At 43.7% G+C, this 25,000-nt stretch overlaps 1 protein-coding gene across 3 annotated transcripts in view; it reads right to left on the bottom strand.

The window, feature by feature from the left end:
- Window positions 1-25,000, bottom strand: part of LOC121911768 — a 74,810-nt gene that overhangs the window by 32,164 nt on the left and 17,646 nt on the right. For 2 of the 3 annotated variants that reach the window (XM_042433594.1, XM_042433593.1), the window contains exons 2-7: window positions 16,922-19,459; window positions 15,488-15,593; window positions 12,563-12,837; window positions 11,226-11,512; window positions 10,116-10,353; window positions 9,180-9,439 (exon numbers count right to left, since the gene is read on the bottom strand). In XM_042433594.1, the coding sequence (XP_042289528.1) occupies window positions 9,180-9,439; window positions 10,116-10,353; window positions 11,226-11,512; window positions 12,563-12,837; window positions 15,488-15,593; window positions 16,922-19,288 (3,533 nt within the window). In that variant the 5' untranslated portion in view covers window positions 19,289-19,459. Of the gene's footprint in view, window positions 1-8,293; window positions 8,458-9,179; window positions 9,440-10,115; window positions 10,354-11,225; window positions 11,513-12,562; window positions 12,838-15,487; window positions 15,594-16,921; window positions 19,460-25,000 lie in introns of those variants that run through there. The other variant, XM_042433595.1, reaches the window with a different exon arrangement.

Here is a 25,000-nt window from a genome sequence, read left to right as displayed (position 1 = left end):
TATTTGTGATATATTGTTCTAAAATCGAGATATTATTCTCATAATTATTATAAAAATGTAAAGAAATAAAAGTTAATGGATGACACAATACAGAAGCACAGAATATTTATATTCTAATATTTCTTTTTCTTTGGTTAATACAATTAGAACTGCAACTGACAATTATTTTAATTATTGATTCGTCTGTTTGTTATTTTCTGGATTAATCGATTAGGTGAATAATATGGATCAGTGTTTCCCAAAGACGACGTCATCAAATGTCTTGTTTTGTCCACAAAGATGTTCAGTTTACTGTCATCGAGACTAAAGAAACCAGAAAATATTCACATTTAACAAGCTGCAATCAGAGAATTTGGACTTTTTTAGATTATCAGAATAGTTGGTGATTAATTTTTTGTCGACCGACTAATCGATTGATCCTTGCAGCTTTAAATACAAAATACGTCTGTAAGACGACAGCAATCACATTAGAAATGAAGTGTTGGTTGTTGAACAGTAACACAGGCGTAAAGATGTTCAAAGCTCACACTGATATAAAATAAGTGACTGTGTGTAAGAGTCTGAAGCTTCTCCAGCAGCAGACTGAATAATAAGATGCTGACTCACTGTGAAACACAGAGTCTGTAATCCATCAGAGCGGCAAACATCACTGAGCAGATCCAGAACAGCACGAGACACGAGACACGTGATCAGCTGCAACTCACCGCCAGTAAAATACTAGAGATCAGTTCAAAGTGTTGTTAAAACACTCCAGGAACTAGTGAAAGCCTCCTGCAGGGATGAGAAATGGATTTTTATAACCTTCTTGGAATTAAATGCGTGAAAACACAGGATGGATAAATATATTAAAAGATTTCTGTTTAATAAGAATGATTATTTAATTTAAGAAGTTCGCTTGCTATGAATTCTTGAGGAATTGTGAGATTGATAATGTGTGTTTGGTTGAAAGGATCATTTAGTGTTTGTTTTTATGTGACGTCGTCTTTTTATCTTTGATCATCTTGTTGCCTCTCTACTGTGTTTTTGTCTTCTTGTCTTAACTTCACCTTAACTGTGTCCTGCTTTGTCTTTATCTGTCGAAGCACTTCTATAACTCTGTTTTAAAGGTGTTGTGTAAATAAAGTTATTATTAGGGACCAAGCCCAGAAGGCAGAGGACTACTGTAAAACAGTAGAGGACTACTGGACTACTGGACTACTACTAAGGCAGAGGACTACTGTAAAACAGTAGAGGACTACTGGACTACTGGAGTACTACTAAGGCAGAGGACTACTGTAAAACAGTAGAGGACTACTGGACTACTGGAGTACTACTAAGGCAGAGGACTACTGTAAAACAGTAGAGGACTACTGGACTACTGGAGTACTACTAAGGCAGAGGACTACTGTAAAACAGTAGAGGACTACTGGACTACTGGAGTACTACTAAGGCAGAGGACTACTGTAAAACAGGGCGAAGGCCCATTATTTTTCATTGTTTCTTTCTTTATTATTATGGGACATCACACCTAAATTTGACCCCCTAAACATGCTTAAATACTCACCAAATTTGGTACACACATCAGGTCTGGTGAAAAATTTGATAAAATGTAAAAATTAACCCCCAAAGTGCCAAAATGTGCTCTCTAGCACCACCTATGTAACTAAAATGGCCGCCACAGCCCGTAGGAATGTCGTAGAGAGATCAAACCAAAACTCAATTATTCGTCTCATCAAGACCTACAAATCATACACAGACACCCCTGACCTAAATCCAACAGGAAGTCCGCAATTAGCCTTTCAAAATAAGACTTTGCCCCAATTTTGGCCCCCGAACAAACGCTATCTCCTCCGAGGGCGTTAATGGTTTCGGCTTCAAACTTTAATACATGACTTATGACACTGTGCTGAAAAAAGCTGTTAAAAACTTTGTAATAACTCGAACAGTTTGGATTTAATAAGCCCCTAAAGTTGCAGTGCCACATCACACCTTACAATGTAAACCAATGGGGAGGCAATCTCTGGGCATGGGTCCTATCTTACGTCCGGCGCAGAGCGGCACTAAGACCGACGCAGCTGTCATTTTCCCGTCCAGCGCCCATGTTGTTAGAATAGCGAAGGCACTTGCGCCCATCAGAGCGTCCATGGGCGTGTTGGTCTAAAATGAGGTGTGGTCACATGAGGCAGTAGAGAGCGATTGACCAACAAAAACCTGGTCTAAAGTCAATGACGCAGTGTTTCACTGTTATTTTAAGGATCAGGACAGTAATGTGCAGCTACACAGGCGGCTGCACAACATTCACTCTGCTTGTTACACATACAGGATGCGCAGCAGCGCACAAACATGCAAAAGGTAACAAATACAAGGATTATTATTGTGTATTATTGTAATTATTTGACCAAATCGTGGCAATATACGTAGGTAAACAGACGGATCAGACGCAGATTGACTTTCCTGCTGCATCAATAAATGATGACATGAGGAAATAAATGAGGTGAAAACAATTATTAAACTAATGAAGGAAATAAATCTGCAGCTTCCAGCTGCTGCCAGCAGCAGGATCAGAACCTGATCAAGTCCTGATAACTGTGTTAATGATTCTTTACATGATTAAAATTAATGATTCAATTTATGAACAATATTTAACATATATTCTTTAACATTTCTGAGATTACAGTGATCAGGTTTCCAGACTTTCAGCAGATGAAACTCTGCTGATTTGACCTGTTACTCCATGACTGAACAAAACGATTTTAAAGAAACTAAAGCTGTAATTAAAAAAATAAACCTTTTCAAAAACCAAACGAAGATAAATTGGCAACAAATGAACGAACAGGATGTTAAACTGGTGGTCTGGGACCACAGGAGGGTCCAGGAGCAGCAGTGTGCTTGTTATGGATCGTGCACCAGCTGATCCGTTTCCTCTGCAGAGGAGCTTCCTTCTACTCGGCAAATACGCCGTCATAATAGCAATCCGCTAAGGTGCAAGCGCACCTGGCTCTTAAAGGGAACGGGAGACGACACTGTGATTAGTTTATTGCATCTTACGCCTCAAACACACCCATGATTAATTAGGAGACTATGGATGACCCCTTTGAACCATGCGCCCGGTGTTGCAACCATTTTTCTGCCCTTAAAATAGCAAAAGTGGATTTGGACACGCCCTAAATTCAATGGCGCCATGCGCTTTAGATCGTTAAAATAGGGCCCTATAAGTCTGACCACTTTCAAACCTGTATCAATGGATTCACCACGAAATTTCCTACTAAAATATGATTTTTAATGTAAGATTTGGCCAAAGTCATAGGATTTATGAGGAGATTTCACAAGAAGCGTACTCTAAAATCCTCCTCTCCAACTGCTCCTGGTGATGTCACTCCCTCAGTGCTGTGAAACATTCCGCAATACACACTCATTATAAAATCACAGGAGGAGCAAGAAAAGACTTTAAAACTCACACTCTAATATCTCAAAAACAATAAAAGATAGAAAAAACATGTAAATTCAAGATTTGTAGGTCAAAGTCTCGTGACTCATTTAAAGTTCAAATGAAGTTTGTATCTAAAACTATGTGGAAGCAGTAAATGTTCAAAAAGGTGTGGGTTCGCTCACACTCTCCATTCAAATATATGAGTATTTTTCTGTGTCCAGCTGCAGTTACTTATTGTCTCTACACACCTGACAGTACACATGTCAATCACACTTTCAAAATAAAAGCACACCACACTTGTAAGAAATATCCCTTATTTTTAAAAAGCAAAATGATCCCGACGGGCCAGAGTGCGAGGTCCCGACCAACGCTGCTCGCAGCTTTAATTATTATTATTATTATTATTATTATTATTATTATTATTATTATATGTTATATGTTTAAGTGTGTATGACTCCAGACAGAACAGCCAGTGATGTGTGACAGAAGATGTTGTACAATCACACATAAGAAAGACACTGCAGTGCCTCCTTCAGGCCGATCGCGGCTATTTAAAGAGCCAAAGAAGCGATGAGATTGATTGTTTCTTAAAGACGGTTTCACAGTGACTGATTACAAATATCTGTCAATGAGTAAAAACTAAAAAAAGCAAAAATGACAGAATAAAAAGTACAAACTGTATGATCTTCATCTTTGTATTCTAGACAACAAGTTGTGCCATAAATGAAAAAATTTAAGTAGAAAACCAAAAACAGGAAAGAAAGCAACAACTGGGAGACAGAAAGCAACAACTGGGAGACAGAAAGCAACAACTGGGAGACAGAAAGCAACAACTGGGAGACAGAAAGCTTTGCTCTCTCTGGAAAACACAAGAGAAGAAAGTTGTACATAAAGATACGGAAACAAATGTGCTGCGAAAGGAAGGAAATCCGTCTCTCAAACAGAAAAACAAAAGTTGTGAATGGGAAAAGTCTTCATGTTGTGTCATCTGCTAACAGAGATCCCCAGTGTTCCCAGTGTTCCCAGTGTGTTAAACCAGCAGTCAGGTGTCTGTAATCATTCCTCCTGTTCATACTGGATATTAAAAGATCCTTCAAATGTGCTTTAATGGAAGTGATGGAGGATAAAATCCACAGTGTGTCCACACAGTCATTTAAAGTCTGTGTGAAGCTTCTATTCAGCTTCATCAGTCTGAGTTAGTCATATCAAGTGGATATCTGACACATTTACAGTCTTTTTAGCATCAAATTCCCTCTTTGTGTTTCCTCGGACAGTGTTTCCCTGTTGAGCTGCAGGTGGAAGTATAGTAGAAGCTTCATATTAGCTTCAGATAAACTTTAAATACATTTTTAGACAGAAGGACTGCAGAAGGAGAGCTGCAGGTTCACAGTTGATCCTCCATGATGATCAAAACTCAATATCATTGATCAGGATCAATTAGAGCTGAGTCGATAATGAACAACAGCATTAAAACAGTGTTACTTGTACCAACAGGTGACATATGGATGATATGTGTAACAGAGTTCAGGGCTTGTTTCTTTCCTCGCTGATTGGACGACGCGTATTCTGTCTTAATGCATGTCTGGAGGAAAAATAAAGATTTAAAGAGCAACTTGCAAAATATTATAGAAAACAATTTATCACTATACTCACTACAGTGACATCAAAATGAGATGTTGGGCATGAAGGGAGAGCGAAATCTGACACTGCTGAGATTGAAAATACGTATATTTATACGACTACAATCCTGCCGAGTGTCCAAAGGATCAGAAACAAACGACAACGTCAGAGATTAACGGAGCACAAAGTCTGAAGAAACAAACTCATTTTTAAATTATCTCTTTAAGCTCTAAACACCAAATATTACAGTTGAACTAACCGACTAAAATATTTAATAAAATGATTAATTAACAGACAGACGGAGATCCGTCATTATTTTAAACCGCCAGTTTAGCCTAAAAATCTGAGAAACTTTACTAACAAACATCTGTGAAACATTTGTGAGTAACAGAGTTGTTTTTGATTCTTCAGTTTTAATGACGGTCGTAAAATTCTCTCCACACATCAACATGCTGACAGCAGCAGAAACGCAGAAACATCTAACGATTACACTCACAAATATGTGACCAACATTTCTGCACTGAAGTCACAATTCTTCTTCTCTCGTCCTGTTTTCAGCACAAACTGCCTTTAAATGAGCTTCTGTTCATCAGTCAGTCAGTCAGTCAGTCAGACAGTCAGTCAGTCAGTCATCAGTCAGTCATCAGTCAGTCAGTCAGTCAGTCAGTCAGTCATCAGTCAGTCATCAGTCAGTCAGTCAGTCAGTCAGTCAGACAGTCAGTCAGTCATCAGTCAGTCATCAGTCAGTCAGTCAGTCAGTCAGTCAGTCAGTCAGTCAGTCAGTCATCAGTCAGTCAGTCAGTCAGTCAGTCAGTCATCAGTCAGTCAGTCATCAGTCAGTCAGTCATCAGTCAGTCATCAGTCAGTCAGTCAGTCATCAGTCAGTCATCAGTCAGTCAGTCAGTCAGTCAGTCATCAGTCAGTCATCAGTCAGTCATCAGTCAGTCAGTCATCAGTCAGTCATCAGTCAGTCATCAGTCAGTCAGTCAGTCAGTCAGACAGTCAGTCAGTCATCAGTCAGTCATCAGTCAGTCAGTCATCAGTCAGTCAGTCATCAGTCATCAGTCAGTCATCAGTCAGTCATCAGTCAGTCAGTCAGTCAGTCAGACAGTCAGTCAGTCATCAGTCAGTCATCAGTCAGTCAGTCATCAGTCAGTCATCAGTCAGTCATCAGTCAGTCATCAGTCAGTCATCAGTCAGTCAGTCATCAGTCAGTCATCAGTCATCAGTCAGTCAGTCAGTCAGTCAGTCAGTCAGTCAGTCAGTCATCAGTCAGTCATCAGTCAGTCAGTCAGTCAGTCATCAGTCAGTCAGTCAGTCATCAGTCAGTCAGTCAGTCAGTCATCAGTCAGTCAGTCATCAGTCATCAGTCAGTCATCAGTCATCAGTCAGTCAGTCAGTCAGTCAGTCATCAGTCAGTCAGTCATCAGTCAGTCAGTCAGTCAGTCATCAGTCAGTCAGTCAGTCAGTCAGTCATCAGTCAGTCAGTCATCAGTCAGTCAGTCAGTCAGTCAGTCATCAGTCAGTCAGTCATCAGTCAGTCAGTCAGTCAGTCAGTCAGTCATCAGTCAGTCATCAGTCAGTCAGTCATCAGTCAGTCAGTCAGTCAGTCAGTCATCAGTCAGTCATCAGTCAGTCAGTCATCAGTCAGTCAGTCATCAGTCAGTCAGTCATCAGTCATCAGTCAGTCAGTCAGTCAGTCAGTCAGTCAGTCATCAGTCAGTCAGTCAGTCAGTCAGTCAGTCATCAGTCAGTCAGTCATCAGTCAGTCAGTCAGTCATCAGTCAGTCAGTCAGTCAGTCAGTCAGTCAGTCAGTCAGTCATCAGTCAGTCAGTCAGTCAGTCATCAGTCATCAGTCAGTCATCAGTCATCAGTCAGTCATCAGTCATCAGTCATCAGTCAGTCAGTCAGTCAGTCAGTCATCAGTCATCAGTCAGTCATCAGTCATCAGTCATCAGTCAGTCAGTCATCAGTCATCAGTCATCAGTCAGTCAGTCAGTCATCAGTCATCAGTCATCAGTCAGTCAGTCAGTCAGTCATCAGTCATCAGTCAGTCAGTCAGTCATCAGTCAGTCAGTCATCAGTCATCAGTCATCAGTCAGTCATCAGTCATCAGTCAGTCATCAGTCATCAGTCATCAGTCATCAGTCAGTCAGTCAGTCATCAGTCATCAGTCAGTCATCAGTCATCAGTCATCAGTCAGTCAGTCAGTCATCAGTCATCAGTCAGTCATCAGTCATCAGTCATCAGTCAGTCAGTCAGTCAGTCAGTCATCAGTCAGTCAGTCATCAGTCAGTCAGTCATCAGTCATCAGTCAGTCAGTCAGTCAGTCAGTCATCAGTCAGTCATCAGTCAGTCAGTCAGTCATCAGTCAGTCAGTCATCAGTCAGTCATCAGTCAGTCAGTCAGTCAGTCATCAGTCAGTCAGTCAGTCAGTCAGTCAGTCAGTCATCAGTCATCAGTCATCAGTCAGTCAGTCAGTCAGTCATCAGTCAGTCATCAGTCAGTCCTGGTTTCCCTCAGAGAGACCAGAAACCTTTAAAAACACTGTGTGTGTGTGTGTGTGTACGTGTGTGTACGTGTGTGTGTGTGTGTACGTGTGTACGTGTGTGTACGTGTGTGTGTGTGTGTACGTGTGTACGTGTGTGTACGTGTGTGTGTGTGTGTGTGTATGTGTGTGTGTGTGTGTGTGTACGTGTGTGTACGTGTGTGTGTACGTGTGTGTGTACGTGTGTGTGTGTGTGTGTGTACGTGTGTGTACGTGTGTGTGTGTGTGTACGTGTGTACATGTGTGTGTACGTGTGTGTGTGTGTACGTGTGTGTGTGTGTGTGTGTGTGTACGTGTGTGTGTGTGTGTGTGTGTGTACGTGTGTGTGTGTGTGTGTGTACGTGTGTGTGTGTGTGTACGTGTGTGTGTGTGTGTGTGTGTACGTGTGTGTGTGTGTGTGTGTACGTGTGTGTGTGTGTGTGTGTGTGTACGTGTGTGTGTGTGTGTGTGTGTACGTGTGTGTGTGTGTGTGTGTGTACGTGTGTGTGTGTGTGTGTACGTGTGTGTGTGTGTGTGTGTATGTGTGTGTGTGTGTGTGTGTGTGTGTGTACGTGTGTGTGTGTGTGTGTGTATGTGTGTGTGTGTGTGTGTGTGTGTGTGTGTGTACGTGTGTGTGTGTGTGTGTGTATGTGTGTGTGTGTGTGTGTGTGTACGTGTGTGTGTGTACGTGTGTGTGTGTGTGTGTGTACGTGTGTGTGTGTGTGTGTGTGTGTACGTGTGTGTGTTCAGCACAGCTACACACCAGACTGTCTATAATTAAACTCATGTGTCGTCTCACAGCACAAAGTGAACATGAACTCGTTTCTGTCTCTCTGCTGCCACCATGTGGATGATCTGTGTTACTGCTACAGTTTTCAGGGTCAGAGGTCAGAGGTCGTCCTGAGCTCCACACAACATCAACAACACAAACAGCAAGAAAAAGCAAAACAAGTCAAATATTAATATCAGAAAATGAGTGAAATAACTCAATATATGAATAAAAACTCAAAGAAAATGGTCAAGATTGAAACAAAAAGACAAAAACTAAAACCAGTCAGCAGACTGAGAGAAGAAAACACTGCAGGGTTTTTAAAGAGCTGCTGGTTTCTACACTGACAGCGCGTCATAAAAGCATAAAATGCTCCAAAAATGCAATAAATAAATAGACAAACACCAGACGGACACATTAATATCAGTAGAAACAGTAGACGGTTGTAATGCAACTTTAACATCATCCTCCATCTGGACATGATTTATTATTTCACACTCATGATGGACAGTTAAACAAAGAGAACCACACACTCCTCTTCCTCGTCTAAACCTGCTGCCTACATTACCCACAATGCACCTTTTTCCACATATTCAAACACCTGAAAACACTTTGATGTGGAAAAATTCTGACAACTGTTTTCAATCGGAGGTGATTGTTAAACTGAACAACAGGAGACAGAACAGACACTTCCTGTCATCGTCAGTCTGGACCAATCAGCAGTTAATCAGCATTAACGTGCCACCGACAGGCGCCAGACACTCCAACTAAACCAGCGGGTGACATCACAGCTCGCTGCTTCCATCTTTACATTCACTTGACGATCTGCTCTTGAAGCGTCGCTGTGACTCACCTGTTGCTGCTGTGGAGCGACGGCGCCGAGCTCGCCTTGCGGAAGCCGTCTTTGAGGACGGAGCGACGCCACGTCTCCCTCTCTGACCTGGACCGGACCGGAGGGCCGGAGTCGTCCTTGGAGCCGCCCCTGAGCCCCGCCCCCGAGGCACTGAGGGTGATTTCGGAGCGCGACGTCTCCGAGGGGGCGGCGGGGTCGGGCCGGGCCAGCGGGGCGAAGCTCAGCTCGATGATCTGCTTGGCGCTCTCGCAGATCTGACTCTGGACACACAGACATGCTGATCAGTCGGTCGGCAGCAGACTTTAGTTTATTAAACTAGAAACAGTGACGAAGGAAAGGTTCGTATGTTCTTAAACATACACCAGGGTTCACAGGGATCGGGGGCCACCAGAGTTCACAGGGATCGGGGGCCACCAGAGTTCACAGGGATCGGGGGCCACCAGGGTTCACAGGGATCGGGGGGCCACCAGGGTTCACAGGGATCGGGGGCCACCAGGGTTCACAGGGATCGGGTGGGGCCACCAGGGTTCACAGGGATCGGGGGGGGCCACCAGGGTTCACAGGGATCGGGGGGGCCACCAGGGTTCACAGGGATCGGGGGGGCCACCAGGGTTCACAGGGATCGGGGGGCCACCAGGGTTCACAGGGATCGGGGGGGCCACCAGGGTTCACAGGGATCGGGGGGCCACCAGGGTTCACAGGGATCGGGGGGCCACCAGGGTTCAGGTAGAGGTTTAACAGGACAAACTAACTCTGGTATCTGATAACGTGGTGAAATTCACGGTGACGTCCTTGTTTTCTATCTTGTTTATTGTTTTTGTTTCTTTCTGCTTTGCACTAACAACAACTTACGCTACATAATATACGTAGTTGTATTTACACATGTATCGACCCCACAGCAAAAAGAAGTTTAAAGAAAAGGAGAAACGCTCCCACCTGGATCTCCGGCGTGAGCGTCGGCAGGTCGAAGGTGAACACAGACGTGGATCCGGAGGTCAGCAGGTCCACGCTGTCCAGGCTGCTGTACGAGGTGCCTTTGGCCCGGTGAGACTCCATGATGCTCTCAAAGTGGCGGCTGAAGGAGTCCAGGTTGCTGTCGGAGGGCCGGCGGGGGCTGCCGACGGAGACCGGAGACTTGAGTCCGCCGTGGACGTCAGATGACGCCTCCAACGGCCTGAAAAGGAAGCAAAAATAAAACTTCTTTAACCAACACGTCTTCAGTCTCCCGTAAGAGAGTCACGGTGCGATCCGTTTGAACTGGGAAGTCAGAATTTCTTAGATCCCAGTCGGAAATTTCAACTCAAACACCCCCTGAAATCAGATTTCCAAATCAGAAAGTCGGAAAAACCTCACCAAACCTGACCTCAAAATCCAAGATGGCTGCTCCGCGTATCTAACCTCCAGAGCAGAAACACTGTTCATAGAAGAAGAACGTGCAGAAACACGTTCTCTATGTTGATGGTTTGAGTCTGTTTGGTTTAGTTGTTCGTTTCCAGGGAAACTGTACGAATATGACCCTAACCCCCCTAACCCCCCTAACCCTTCTACCCTCCTACCCTCCTGATACCCCTAACCCTTCTACCCTTCTACCCCCCTAACACCCCTAACCCTTCTACCCTCCTGATACCCCTAACCCTTCTACCCTTCTACCCTCCTGATACCCCTAACCCTTCTACCCTTCTACCCCCCTAACACCCCTAACCCTTCTACCCTCCTAATACCCCTAACCCTTCTACCCTTCTACCCCCCTAACACCCCTAACCCTTCTACCCCCCTAACCCTTCTACCCTCATACCCTCCTGATACCCCTAACCCTTCTACCCTTCTACCCCCCTAACCCCCCTAACCCTTCTACCCCCCTAACCCCCCTAACCCTTCTACCCTCCTACCCCCCTAACACCCCTAACCCTTCTACCCTCCTAACCCTCCTAACCCCCCTAACCCTTCTACCCTCCTAACACCCCTAAACCTCCTACCCCCCTCTACCCCCCTAACCCTAAAACTGAATCAGTCTAATTGTTGGATTGAAGTAAAGTGTTTTCTCACCCCTTCAGCAGCAGACTGAACACCTCTTCCTCCTCTGTAGTGGCTCTCTGTCTCTGTCTGTCTCCCTGCATCCGGACACTGGCCCAGCTCACCACTCCTTCCTCCTCCTCCTCCTCCTCTTCCTGCTGATCCTCCTCCTCCTCCTTCTCTTCCTTTCCTCGGCCTGAGCGGGGTTTCGGGGAGGCGTTGGCGGGGCTGAAGCTCGAGTTTAACAGCACACTGCGATTACTCCCAAAAGCAGAGTCCGCCTCCGCCTCCTCAGCTGGCTCCGCCTCCGCCCGCATCACCTACACAATAATGATCAATCAATAATCATATCTGATCAACTATAATCTAAAAATCACATCTAATAAATATTCTACAGTTCATGCTGTGGAACACTTGCAGCTAGAAACACGTGACCTGCTGGTAAATGTGTGTCTTTAAATTAAAAAAGGCATCTTCAAACTTAATTAACAGAAATAAATTAATATATTACATTTAACAGGACATCTGAGTAAATACAAATATAAACACAACACTTCTCAATGATTTTGAAAAGTTATTCTTCAAATCCTTTTTAAAAAATCATTTCTTTACTCATTAAATTTACATTTCTGACCCTGGACTCTGTTGTCACAAAGTCACTATTAGTCTAAATGACAATGTTTGCCACGTGGTGCTGAGCAGGAAGCGTTCAGCGGCTTTTTACAGCTTTTTCTCTGAAAACAGCTGCCTGCTGCGGCCCAAAAAGACGCTTTGAGACGCTGAGACTGAACCAGAACAGTAAAGTTGCAGCCAAACAGATAAACAATGAGCTGAAACTCACTATAAAGCTCCGTTCACTAGTTTTGTTACGCTCGAAACAGAAGACTGTATCACACAACACTGTATCAACCTTTCAAAGAAAAAGTATCGATGCAAGATGTTTGAATGCCTCACTTCAGAACACCAAAGATCATGTGACCATCCCAAACAAGGCCTCGTTACATCACACTGTTTGCAGAGAGGCGTCGCGCTGGTTTGGATACGAGGCAAGCCGCTCAGTCTAACATTATATCTAAAAACAGCTGCAGACAGTTTAAAAGTAATCCGTTTGAACATTATAAACTTTATTGAACAAAATAACAATAAAAAAAGCAGTAAGACCACTTATAATCTGTTTCATCTCATCTCAGAATTAATTCAGCCATACAGGTGTAATACCAACAGTTTCCCAGCAGATGTCGCCGTTTCGATTATCAAATGCTTAGAAACAGTGTAACTGCTTCAGAAAGCTTTGTTTACTGAACAACAGCTCGGTTGTTTACAGATTTATTTTGTATCCATGAACATGAGGCCAGCAGAGACCGGATCACCTCGTCCAGGTCGGTTTCTCGGTAGCAGCGCAGCGGCACAGCGTCCAGGTCCGTCTCAGAGTATTTGATGGTTCGGCGGATGATGCCCGTTTTGGGGGAGGAGCCTCGGGGTTCAGAGGTCACCAGCTCCACCTCAATCTTCTGGACCTCGTGATGCGACAGCCTCTGACCCTCACCGGCCCACCCCCTCCTCTGATTGGCTGGCTTCAGATGGAGGGAGGAGGGAGGGGTGGGGCTGGGTGAGGTGCTGGTGGGAGGCGTCGTGGACGGAGCGTCTGCAGGAGGAGAGTTTATGTTTATGTTCAGAGTTACCATTCAAACCGCTTCTGTTTTCAATCCCTATAAACATTAGTAGCAGCATTCAGCCAAGATTCATTTGTATGCAGACGATACTGGTGTTTATATATTCACTCCTCAATAAGTCTGTGACAGTTTGTAGCTGAAGTTTGTTGTGTGTAACACTGGCTCACAGTAACACATTGCCACAGTTAACCCCATGTTGTGTTGTTGCTATAGTGACCCAACAATTTTAACACAGATTTTTAGTATGTAACTATTTTCCATTGAAACTCCCTCCACATATTTACATTTGTAATTTGTTGAGTTTCTGATAAAGTTATTTTACCTCTTAAAATTAACCCTGAATGCACAAAAATACAACTTTATAACTTTGTCCTGAAATCATACCACCTCTGTACAATTAATCTCAATAACTAATAACTCCAGATGGGAATTGATTTTATGTCAACTGAATTTGAAAAAGTACAAATATCTTAGAATTAGAGACGTTCTTGATCTGGAAAGATTTTAAAGAGTCGTATCGTCTAAAATAAACCTGATCAGATGGATCTTTTGTGGTTTGTGTTGCAGCTGCTCTCCTTCACAGCAGCATCTCACTGCAGATCAGAATCAACATCACAGAGCAGAAAAGCTTCAGCTAGCAGCTTCTTGTGTTGAGCCGCTCTGACCATCACTTTCAGCTTCATCCTGTGAGTCACATGATGACGAAGTGAAACTCGTCTGTAGTCGGTTTGTGTGTCTGTACGCAATCAAAGATCCTCTGTGAGGGAAGAATCTCCACTCTGTAACAACACTGTACAACCAGAGTGTTTGTAATTCCAACAGAGTGAGACATCTTCTGTCTAGAGGATCAGGAGTCACATTCTCCACTTCAACTGTCATTCACATCAGATCAATCACTTCAGCTTATCAATCAATAGTTTTACACCAGCACCTTCATCAGCTGAGTGAACAGCAGGGGAGCAGTGATGTGTAGTAGTTCTTATGAGTAGAGTTGCAAACTGTAAGAGCTTTTCTAGCTGATGTTAAGCTTCAGCTAATTGGCTTAGAAGAAGACTGGAAGCTCCGGAAGCTGCTTGTTTACTTCACTGAGTCGACCAATAATACACGAGAAAAGACAGAATGGCCCTTTAACCTGCTGGGAGGAAGATGAGACTAACACAGATCATCAGTGATGCCAGTAAAACACTGATAGTGTCTCCTGTTATTTTGAACTGGGGGATAATCCTGCCTTCTGTTCTGGAACCACAGTTCCCATAATGCTTTGGGGGATGTAAACAGGAAGAATAACTTTGGATAACATGGATTCAGCGAGTTAGCTGAAGGCTACAACTTCAGCCTCGTTTTTTTTAGACCAGATTAGTTTACATTGTGACAAATTATCTCTTAGAGCTGCAACAAACGATTATTTTAATTACTGATTAATCTGTCGATTATTTTTTCCATCGATCAATTAGTTGTTTGGTCCATAAAATGTCAGAAAATGGTGAAAAACGTGGATCAGTGTTTCCCAAAGATGACATCCTCAAATGTCTTGTTTTGTCCACGACTCAAAGACATTCAGTCATAGAGCAGTGTTTCCTCTGGGTCGACGGCTTTGGCCTCGGTGGGGGTGGAGTGGGGGGGTGATGGGGGGGCAAGACACACATTCCTCATTCCTCTGTTCTTTGTTTCTATGTTTAGTGTCATCATGTTAGGCTAACCCATTGTTGCTAACTGTGGAGCCTGCAGCATTTATTAACTGACACACTATAAGCTGTGCTGTTCATTTACTGACACACTGATAACTTACTGTTAACCTTTTCCTCTGCTCGCATTCACCGTCACTTTCCTGCCGCTTGCTCTCTAACTTAACCACTCACTCACTTACGCTCTGCCCTGTTCCTTAAAAGGAGCTACGCTAACTGGAGTTTCCCAGGCAACCACACAGACGTTGGCTAACGTTTCAAAACAGTGCTGCTCAGAGGCTCCCGAACGCTATTGATTTCTGAATTAATGGGGATTTGGTGTTATTTTTGGTATTTACAAAGCTTGTTGGCCAGGCGGCCCAGCAGGCCTGTACTGCATAGAGGACTAAAGAAACCAGAAAATACTCACAATTAACAAGCTGAATCATAGAATATTTTTTCTTAAAAAATGACTCAAAATGATTAAATTATCCAAATAGTTGCAGATTAATTCAGTAGCTGCAGCTGTAATTAAAAGTCGTGTGAATCAGCTGTTAGCAGCTGCTGTCTGCAGTGTCACATGATGTTCAGACAACAGATTACTGTCATACTGAAGAAAACTTCTACATGATCTGCAGCTTCTTTGTTCTCTGGTTTCTAAGTGGGTTTATGATGTAATATATTGATAATGATATTCTAAGGAAGTGTAATTGACACTGAATGATATCAATATGTGTTTCATGTCTGTGTGTTCAGAGTTATGACGTTTGGTGGCTCCGTCTCACGTCTTCAGAGTAAACAGATGATGTTACATGTTAACTGTGGTGTTCAGAGGCTACTGAAGGCCACTCAGGTTTCTTTCCTCTCCTGTATGATTGTATTTTATGTTTCTGCAGTAATAATCAAATCACAGCAGTCCATATAAAAAGTTAAGACAGCTGTCACTGAGCATCTTTACCTTTACTGCAGCGACTCTCAGTCGGCTCTCCAAACAGGAAGTCCCACTTGGCTCGAGCGATCTTCTGCGATCTTGAGGATGGATTCGCCGCTGAGCCGCCGTCCGACTGCAGGAGGAAAGAGAACAAAAATAGATTTTTAAGAAATCCATGTCAGGGCATCAGAGAAGGTAAAAAGTTCAGAAGAACGTTTTAGTCTTTATTAACTCTTACAGTGTTTTTTCTTATGAACGTTAACACTTTTTTCTATATTTTTGTGAATGAATGATTGTGAGGAGGCCTTTAAGTATATCTGGAGATAAATGCTTTGTGATGCAGCAATAAGGGAATAAAATGTTTGATAGTCTATTAGTGTCCATGTCTTTTGTGATGGTTAAATAACCTCTAAATTGGATTCAACCAAATGCTGAAAATTGGGGTGTTTTGATGCAAACTGCACCTTCACAGTCAGATTTTACTGAAAAAGAAGAAAGAAAGTCTCCTAGTGCCTTAAGGACTGAATATCCAAAAAGAAACTTTAAAATATTATTATATATAGATTATATTGTTCAAAGACATGAGGGGAGACTTCGTACTCTTAATTACTAGTTTCCTTTAACAGAGAATGTAACAGAACAGTGTTTATTGTAAACCATGTAGGACTTTGCTTTGACACATCTTTTGATTTTGTCTGCTATACTTGCTCACTTTGCAGACTTGTTTTAAAAGATATGAATTACCACATGTCAAAATAAAGAGAAGCAGTTCATTTGACTTTTTTTCTGTTTGTTTTTTTATTATCATTACTGTCTTCATTTTTGAATTGGTGCAGCCATTTTGTGTGTTTTTTTCTCTAAAAGTTAAACTTGTACGAGGCTGCATACCGGCTGCTGCTTATGAAAATAAATAGTCATATTACATTATATTTCAAAAAACACTAGTTTGTCAAAAACTGATGAACCCAACGATATGGAAGTTAAAGAGAAACTTGAAATACATACATACATGTATATATATATATATATATATATATATATATATATATATATATACACACATATATATATATATATATATATATAAAAAGCACACGTTTTTAGTTTGTATTGCTCTGATATTCTGATAAATGATGAAACAATTTTAGCATTCAGTAACAACAGTAGCTGCTGAACGCTAACAACAGAAAACTGCAGTATTTTCTTGCTGCTGAAACCTTTTGATTGATGTTTGAATGTGGACACGAAACCTCAAGAACATGTCTTTCAGAAAACATGATGCAAGAAACCTTCTATGAGAAAATACACTGATGAAGAGAATCTAGCTCAGTGGTGGGGAAGGTGTTTGTGATGTATTTATTGCTATCAGGGTAAATGTGACAGTATGTTGTACAGATCTAAAACACACATAATCTATACATCTAAACACATCATCCCTCATCACCCTCCCATCCAGCAGACCTGCATCCCTGAGCCGGTGTCTGCCATATTGTGGCTGGACTGGCTAGAGGTTTCGGGGGACAGACTGTCGTTTCTGTCTCCCATGCTGCCCGTCACCCCACTGGAGCTCTGAGAGGACGAGCCACCAGCCCTGCTGTGATCCTGAACCTCCTCGCTCTGGTAGCCCTGCACTGACGTCTTTACTCCTTTATCTTCTCTGTCCTTCCTGTGATACTCCTCTATGCTTGGAGTGTAAATTCTTGAGGTCGACAGTCCATGGTTTTCTTCATAGAGTTCATCCCCGTCCTGAACTGGTCGTGCCTCCCTCCACTCCTGGTGTCTGGAGGTCCAGCTCACAGGCAAAGCTTCAGCATTTTGGCTGGACAAAAGTCTCCTGGAGGGCTCAGGGCTGTCCTTAGGCAATCTATCCAAGAGATACTGCCTGCGCTCCATACAAGGTGTCCGTTCTCCAGTGTACTGTGGTGGCTGGTAGCGGTGCAGGGAAGATGTGTCCTTAGTGGGGGATGAGCTTGCTTGCTGTTCAGGGTCTAGGACTGGTGACTGAGAGGCGGCTGACCGGTGCAACCTGGCAGGCAGGGCTGGAGACACTGGTGACGAGAGGCCTTTCTGGGGTAAGAGAGGCGAGACACGTCCTGGGCGGGTTTGAGGAGTCAGTTTGTCTGTTTTCCTCCTGTGGTTCCGGACGTCCACCTCCGTAAGCTCAGGGGAGAGTCGCCCATGAAGAGTGGCATAAGGCTGGGATTCTCTTAGGAAAGAACCCCCCATCTTTGGACTCTCAGACCTCAGTGACTCCGCTTGGGAAGGTGTTGGAGAGGGAGTCCGTCTATCTGCAAAAATGGTGGACAGTTTGGCAGCCTCCACAGCTAACTTACAGGCAACCTCAGCATTTGACGGGGAGACGCTTCTCCTGCCGTTAGAGGGGCTGGCTCTGTTACTGCAGCTGGACGGTCTGCACTGAGTGCTGCTGGAAGCGCTGGAATTACTGTTAGCACTGCAGTATGTACTATTTGTAGCATTATGACTGGTGCTGGTCATATTAGCATTATAGCTACTATTGACACTGTGTTGGCTGTTCCCACCAGCTTGGCAGCCAGTCCTGAGCTGGTTGCTGGTGGGGAAAATGCTTGTTGGGATCTTGTGCTGGATGTCTGTGGGTCTCCCTGCAGGTAAAGGTGGGTGAAATTTGCTGGACAGCCTGGGGCTCTCGTCCCCAACCCGCGGCCTCTGCTGGTTCTGGGGTTGGCCATGGGAGTGAAGTGTTGAGGCTGGACCCAGTGAGTGGGAGGAATACCCAGTCTGGGCACACAGCTGATCAGAGGCAGGGCTTCTGGGTAATCCGTTCATTGAACTATGACAGATTCCCTTGCCCAGCTCCAGGAACTGGGCCTTGGATGGCAGGGTGAGGGTGCTGCGGGGCAGGACTGGTGACCCTGCCCAGGACCGGCAGCGAGGGTAGTGGTAGTGCCGTGGCAGGGTCGGGCTGCTATTCTCTGGGACATGACCTGCAAATCGGCGCCTAAGTTCTGGGGATCCAAACTCCTCCAAGGCCCTGTGGGTGGCATCTCTGGCTACAGCATCCAGAGCAGTCCTTGGCAGGTAAGGTGAGCCCATTGGGGACTGGTTCTGAGACGCATAAAGGGTCCTGGAGTAAGGTTCAGCCTGCCCTGGCAGACCATTATACCACATTGGGTCACTCAGCCTCTTCTGTAGGTGGGCAGGCAGCAGCTGATTCTCTGACTCACTTAGGCACACAGAGGTACGACGGCCACTGTGAACATTAGATTTCTCTATGTAGCCAAATGTCACCACAGAGGTCTTCCCCTCCTCACCACTGACCCCCAGGACCTCATAGGACCTGCGGGTGCTGGTAGGAGTGGGGGGTACAGTCAGCCGCCCAGATGGAGTAGAAGATGGGGCAATAAGCTCCCTCTTCTGGTAAGGATCCATGTCAGAAGAAGGGGTGCGTGTCAGTGAGCCATGAGAGCCTAGACTGGTGGTTGCAGGTGCAAGGACCTGGAGTAATTCACCAAAACTATCATGCAACGCGTCCTGCTGGTGGAACTGGGTGGGAGAGCCTCTAGCATCAGGATGCTGGAGTTGGAAGCAGACAGGGTGCCTGGAAGAGGACTCTGGGGGCGGTAAGCTGCGGCTCCCAGCCCCCGTTTGGTGCTGTGTGACCGGGGAAAGGTCTGGACTGCAGTTGTGGCTGGAGTGGACAGAGCTCCTCTGGGAGTGAGGGAGGACGTCTGGGCACTGAAGCATCAGGTGACCAGTCCCATCATCTCCTCTTCCTGCCACCTTCCCTTCTTCTGCTGGGACTGACCTCACCTCCACATACAGGTGAACAACTTTACCTGCCTGAGACATGTTGGCACCTGAGTCACCTAAATGTCCTGATCTTCCTTTTTCTGAGGACCTTCACTATCTGCTCAAAGGGTCCTCTTGACCTTCTGAAACCCAATAAAGTGCAGACGTCTTTGATGAGGGTCAGAGGTGGTACTGGAGTTCTGTCCTCCATCTGTTTATCATCTCTTCAACCTGCAGCAGGAAGCAGAAGCAAGAGATAAAGTTATTACATAAAAGTAAAAATCAAACAGTTTATCCCCTATATTCATTTATAACCAACTTCCACTTGCAGTAAAGACAGCAGAGCCAATCTCAGCTTTTTTGCTGTAATACAAAATTTCGTCAAGATCTTATGACACACTTCTGTGACACCCTGCTTTCCCATATCACTAAAAAGAAAGTGATAAAGAAAACAAACAAGCCATTACATCATTCACATTGTAAAGTGGTGTTACACAAAAAAATAAGCTGATTATTTATTAGGCCTTATTTATTCTGGAAATCCCATTGACCCGAGAACAGGTTAAAATAAGTCACAATAAGACGCTTCATTCACATCACAATCACAAAACAGTCACTCACACACATTACTTAAAACAGGGGTTCTCAACCTCTTGTGACATAAGGCCCACTTTTAATTGTTAAAAAAAATTCTGAGGACCACCATTCCCCAATAAATGAAAACAACACACAACATGGCAACGTGGTGGGATGGGTGAGAGGCTGACGTGCAGAGTAGCATTCCAAGTTGCTTTCACTTTGTTCCTTGCCTTTGATTTTGTGACAGTCACAATGAAAACCCCAGACTCATAAATAGGTGGCGGTGAAAGGCAACAGAAATTTGTTGCTTGTTTTGACAGAGAGGGATACTGACTGGCAGCCAGTATCGTGAATGAAACAAGGTCCACTTGTTTGAGCTGAAGCTTCAGGCTGCTGTCTGCTGATACTTCCATCAGTTCATTTTCCAGCACAGTGGATAGAGACATGTCTTCTGAAGCAGGATCTACAGAGAAAGCTAACTAGCTAACAGCAGCAAAACACCTTTGTCTCTGCCTAATGATGTGTTGTGATTGGTGTGGTGAAATTATGCATCTTAATTTGACGTTTTTTTATGTAAATTCTTGAGCATATTTAGATATAAAAATAACTAGCTTTGTAAATGACCAAAAACAAGACTGGATCAAAACCTAGTATATAGCTGGACCGACCTTTTATGGTCAATGTGTGAAATTGTGGTCAGTGTGTTACAGAGATAGTCAGTGATAGTGTCTATAATGTGTGAATTCCAGGATATTAAATGTTCATCTGTAATTTTCTGTAATCATCCCAGTAATATTTGCTGGTAAAGTGTAGTGAAGTAGCATCACATGACATGGTTAAGCTACGTTTGAGTCTAAAAAAAGGTTATAAATGTAGAACTCCTATCTTGGGATATGTCTCTTGTTTTTCACTCTGCATTGAGTGATTTGTCAGAGTGATGGTTATTTGGGTGCTTTAACTGCATCATCTCCCTAATGGCTGCCTGTTTCCCAGCTAAGGAGGCTGCAGTGAGAAACTTTTGGCAGCATTTTGGGCGCAAATTTAGGAGGCTTATCTTCCACCTGATTACTGCAGTTACAGGCAAACCACGCGCACATGCAGAGCAGCCACCCCACACTTAACTAATATAACAGCTTTTGAGTCGCATGTTTTACCTGCAAGACTCATGTTTTAATGCTGTTGTTCATCATTTGTGATGTGAAAACGTCAGAGAAGTAAAAAGTTTGCATCCTGGTATAAGTTCAGTTATAAAATCCAAACGCACCATGGACCGTCTCTCCTGATTGGCTGCTGACAGCGCTGCCAGCCAGAGAGTCGATCACACTGGACGGTAGAGGAGGAGACGCAGAGACGCTGGAACGCGTCTGTTTAAACTAAAGTTTAACCGACTTCACTGCATTTAACAGCAGAGCTGAGTGTCAGAGCTCGGAGCAGAAAAACAGTCGCTCTACGTCACACTGCTTCCATCATCTCGTGCTGCCAACAGCCAACGGGGAAACTCCAATACGGCTGGCCAACCAATGATGAAACTTCATCACTCACTCACAGATAACTGTGGTTATAGGGCTGACCCCATTATTGTGGTCTGGCCAAAAAACATATTTTAAACATTTGGCAGTACCATTCCTGACACGGCCCACTAGATAGCATTCTGAGGCCCACCTGTGGGCCGAGGCCCACTGGTTGAGAATGGCTCCTTTAAGAGGTTCTAAACTAACTGAGGATATTATAGGAGTCCTTCAAGATGTGGATGTCCTCATGGTCATTTATGAGGTTCTAGGGGTTTTGTTGGATGTTCTATGGGTTCTCCAGGAGAAAATGGAGAGTCTAGGAACAAAGTATACTAGAAGCCGACCGAGAGGAACAACGGGTGGAAAAGCCAAATGCAGAAACATACACACCGCTCAGAGATGTAGGCCAATTAAACATCCAAGACTGTCAGATCGGGAGGCAACTCTTACTCAAGGATTGGTCCAAAGCAACCACTGTAAGCAGGAACCATGGATGCCAAATGTATCTGTTTATAATGCAAGATCCTTAAAGTTGCAATACACAATTCAGCCACAAGATGTCACACTATTGAACCAACATCTCATACCAAAACAATTGTGTGTGTCATTTACTCAATAAAGTTGGAAAAAAAAGAAAGTGGTCCCTGAACCCACATCTCACGAAACTCAGATCAAACTGTCAGACTAGGCATTGCTGATCAAATGTGGATCAAGATTCTGTTACTACATCGCCTATATCTCACCTCAAATGTTTTCAGAAACATATTTTAGTGAACTGCTTAGCTGTAATTTCTCCTGTCCCCCCTCCCCCTTTCCCTCTCTCTTTCTTTCTCTCAACCCAACCGGTCAAAGCAGATGGCCGCCCACCAAGAGCCGGGGTCTGCTTGAGGTTTCTACCCGTTAAAGGGGAGTTTTTCCTTCCCGCTGTCGCCAAGTACTGCTCATGGGGGAATTGTTGGGTCTCTGTAAATTAAAGAGTACGGTCTTGACCTGCTCTATGTGAAAAGTGCCTTGAGATGACTTCTGTTGTGATATGGCGCTATATAAATAAAGATTGATTGATTGATTGATTGATTGATTGATAATTTGAGAAAGCTTGTGCCACCATCTTGGAAACAGATGTGGAGGACACAGAGGGACTCACATGCACTAACATGCACACACGGCCAGAGCAGCTACCAAAACAAAGAACAAAGAAGCTCGGATAACAACTCACACAGAGGAGTGTGATTTCATTCACTGCTCAGGTCACCATTACTCCACTATATCTTTACATAGCAAATAGTTGTTTGATGTCATCCAGTGAAGCTGAATGTCATTTATTGCACCTTTAACAAAGTAGATGAACTAGAACTGCTCTTGCAATCAGAAAAAGCAGACATCACCCGCTTTACTGAAACCTGGGCTCATTCAAATATTCCAGATGAGTCACTTCATGAACATACTTTCAGTTTAGAAAGACAGGTGCTCCAGTGAAGGAAAGAGAGGGGGGCAAGGCCATGTACATACATCAAAGCTTACAGGCCAAGAGAAGAACTGACTTAGAAAAAGAGGAATTGGAATGTATCTGCCTACAGCTACGTCCCAGTCTTCCCAGCTTTGAATCTACTTTGGTTGTGGGGACACTTTATAATCCGCCATGGGCAAATGAGAAAGCAATGCGGCAGAAGACAGTGGACTATCTCTTCAACACACTGGATATGATCAGATCGGTCTCCCCTCAAATGGGTTTGGTGCTCTGTGGAGATTTTAACCTTCTGCTAATTAAGATGTTGAAAAACTTCCAACCGGATATGAAGCAGGTGGTTAAAAAAAGTCCTGGGGAATTCCATCCTGGACTCGATAACTAAGCTCCACAGCTTTTATAAACCATCCACTGCTCTGCCCCCACTCGGCTCTAGTGGCCACAAATGTTTACAACAGCATCTCGCTGCAGATGGTGTCACTGTGCATCATTCAACAATTCAGCGCACTTTGCACAGGGAGGAGCTGTATGGGAGAGTGATGCGGAAGAAACCTTTTCTGCACAAACGCCACAAACAGAGTCGCTTGAGGTGTGCAGAAGCATATTTGGACAAGCCAGCTTCATTTTGGAATAAGGTCCTGTGGACTCATGAAACAAAGATTGAGTTATTTGGTCATAACGAGGCATTATGCATGGCGGCGAAAGAACACAGCATTCCAAGAAAAACACTGACTGCTACCCACAGTAAACTCTGGTGGAGGTTCCATCATGCTGTGGGGCTGTGTGGCCAGTGCCGGTACTGGGAATCTTGTTAAAGTTGAGGGTCGCATGGATTCCACTCAATATCAGCAGATTCTTGAGAATAATGTTGAAGAGTCAGTCACAAAGTTGAAGTTACGTCGGGGCTGGATATTTCAACAAGACAACAACCCAAAACATGCTCTAAATCTACTCAGACATTCATGCAGAGGAACCAGTACAATGTTCTGGGATGGACATCCCAGTCCCCAGACCTGAATATCATTGAAAATCTGTGGGATGATTAGAAGCGCGCCGTCCATGCTCGGCAACCATCAAACCTCTCCAGTGAACTGGAGATGTTTTTTAAGGAGGAATGGTCCAAAATACCTTCATCCAGAATCCAGACACTCATTAGAGGCCATAGGAAGCGTCTACAGGCTGTTAGTTTTGCAAAAGGAGGCTCGACTGAATATTGATGTGATTTTTCTGTTGGAGTGCCAAAATTTATGCACCTGTCTAATTTTGTTTTGATGCATATTGCACATTTTTCTCATTTCACTACTGAGATAATGCTGTCCATCAGTTATTTGATTGATCAAAATGAAATTGCTTAATCAAAACACCCAATGATTTATAAATGAACATAATGGAAATCAGGGGTGCCTAAAGTTTTTCATACCACTGTAAGTTAATCGAGATAAACTGTGCTGCATTCTGTTTCTCGGTGATGTTCTGGTTTTGTGTGTCAGAGCAGCCAGACAGCGCAGTGAGAGACAGACAGAGCAGAGTCTTCCTCACAGCGTGAATGTGTCTGAATTTAACAAACAGTCAAATGTTCTGCAGTGCAAAATAACTTATTGAGACATCTACAGGCTACTTTGTTCTAGTTTCAGTCATACTTTGGATGCTATTATTTTAGATACGACCAGTGTAATGATCTCTCCTTTCATCCAGCTGTTCAGAGATGCGCTTTCTCTGCAGCAGACTGTTTGTTAGCATATGCCAGCTTTTTGCCGGTATCACATGTAGTCGTCCAGCAGATGAAAATATCAACAGCCAAAATGTACATAATGGAAATATGCCATTTGCCAAATAAATAAATTAATTAATAGCATATTAAATAGTCTAATATTGTGTGACCTATAAGATATGTTGCCAAGACAACTTAAATATAAACTTATATTAAGCAAAAGTTTGGTTTTGCGTCCGTTAAGACACAGAGATTCGCTGAGAGTTCAATCAGATGTGACTTAAGAGAGATAAAAGCCATCACACACTGCAGCTTGACAGCAGTTAACACAACTCCGAAAAGTCTTTTTTCAATAAATGCATGATGTGTCCAAAGTCAATGAGTAATTATGTTCAATAATGTTGATCTCAATATTGACCAAAATAATCGTGATTATGATTTTTGCCATAATCAAGCAGCCCAATTCTCTAGCGCCACATAGTTAACACAGGAAGTGACAGTTATCT

The sequence above is a fragment of the Thunnus maccoyii genome, chromosome 14 (genome assembly GCF_910596095.1).
Source record: "Thunnus maccoyii chromosome 14, fThuMac1.1, whole genome shotgun sequence".
NCBI classification, from domain to species: domain Eukaryota; kingdom Metazoa; phylum Chordata; class Actinopteri; order Scombriformes; family Scombridae; genus Thunnus; species Thunnus maccoyii.
The sequence above is the reverse complement of the archived record's forward strand: the minus strand, read 5'-3'. Positions and strand labels throughout refer to the sequence as shown.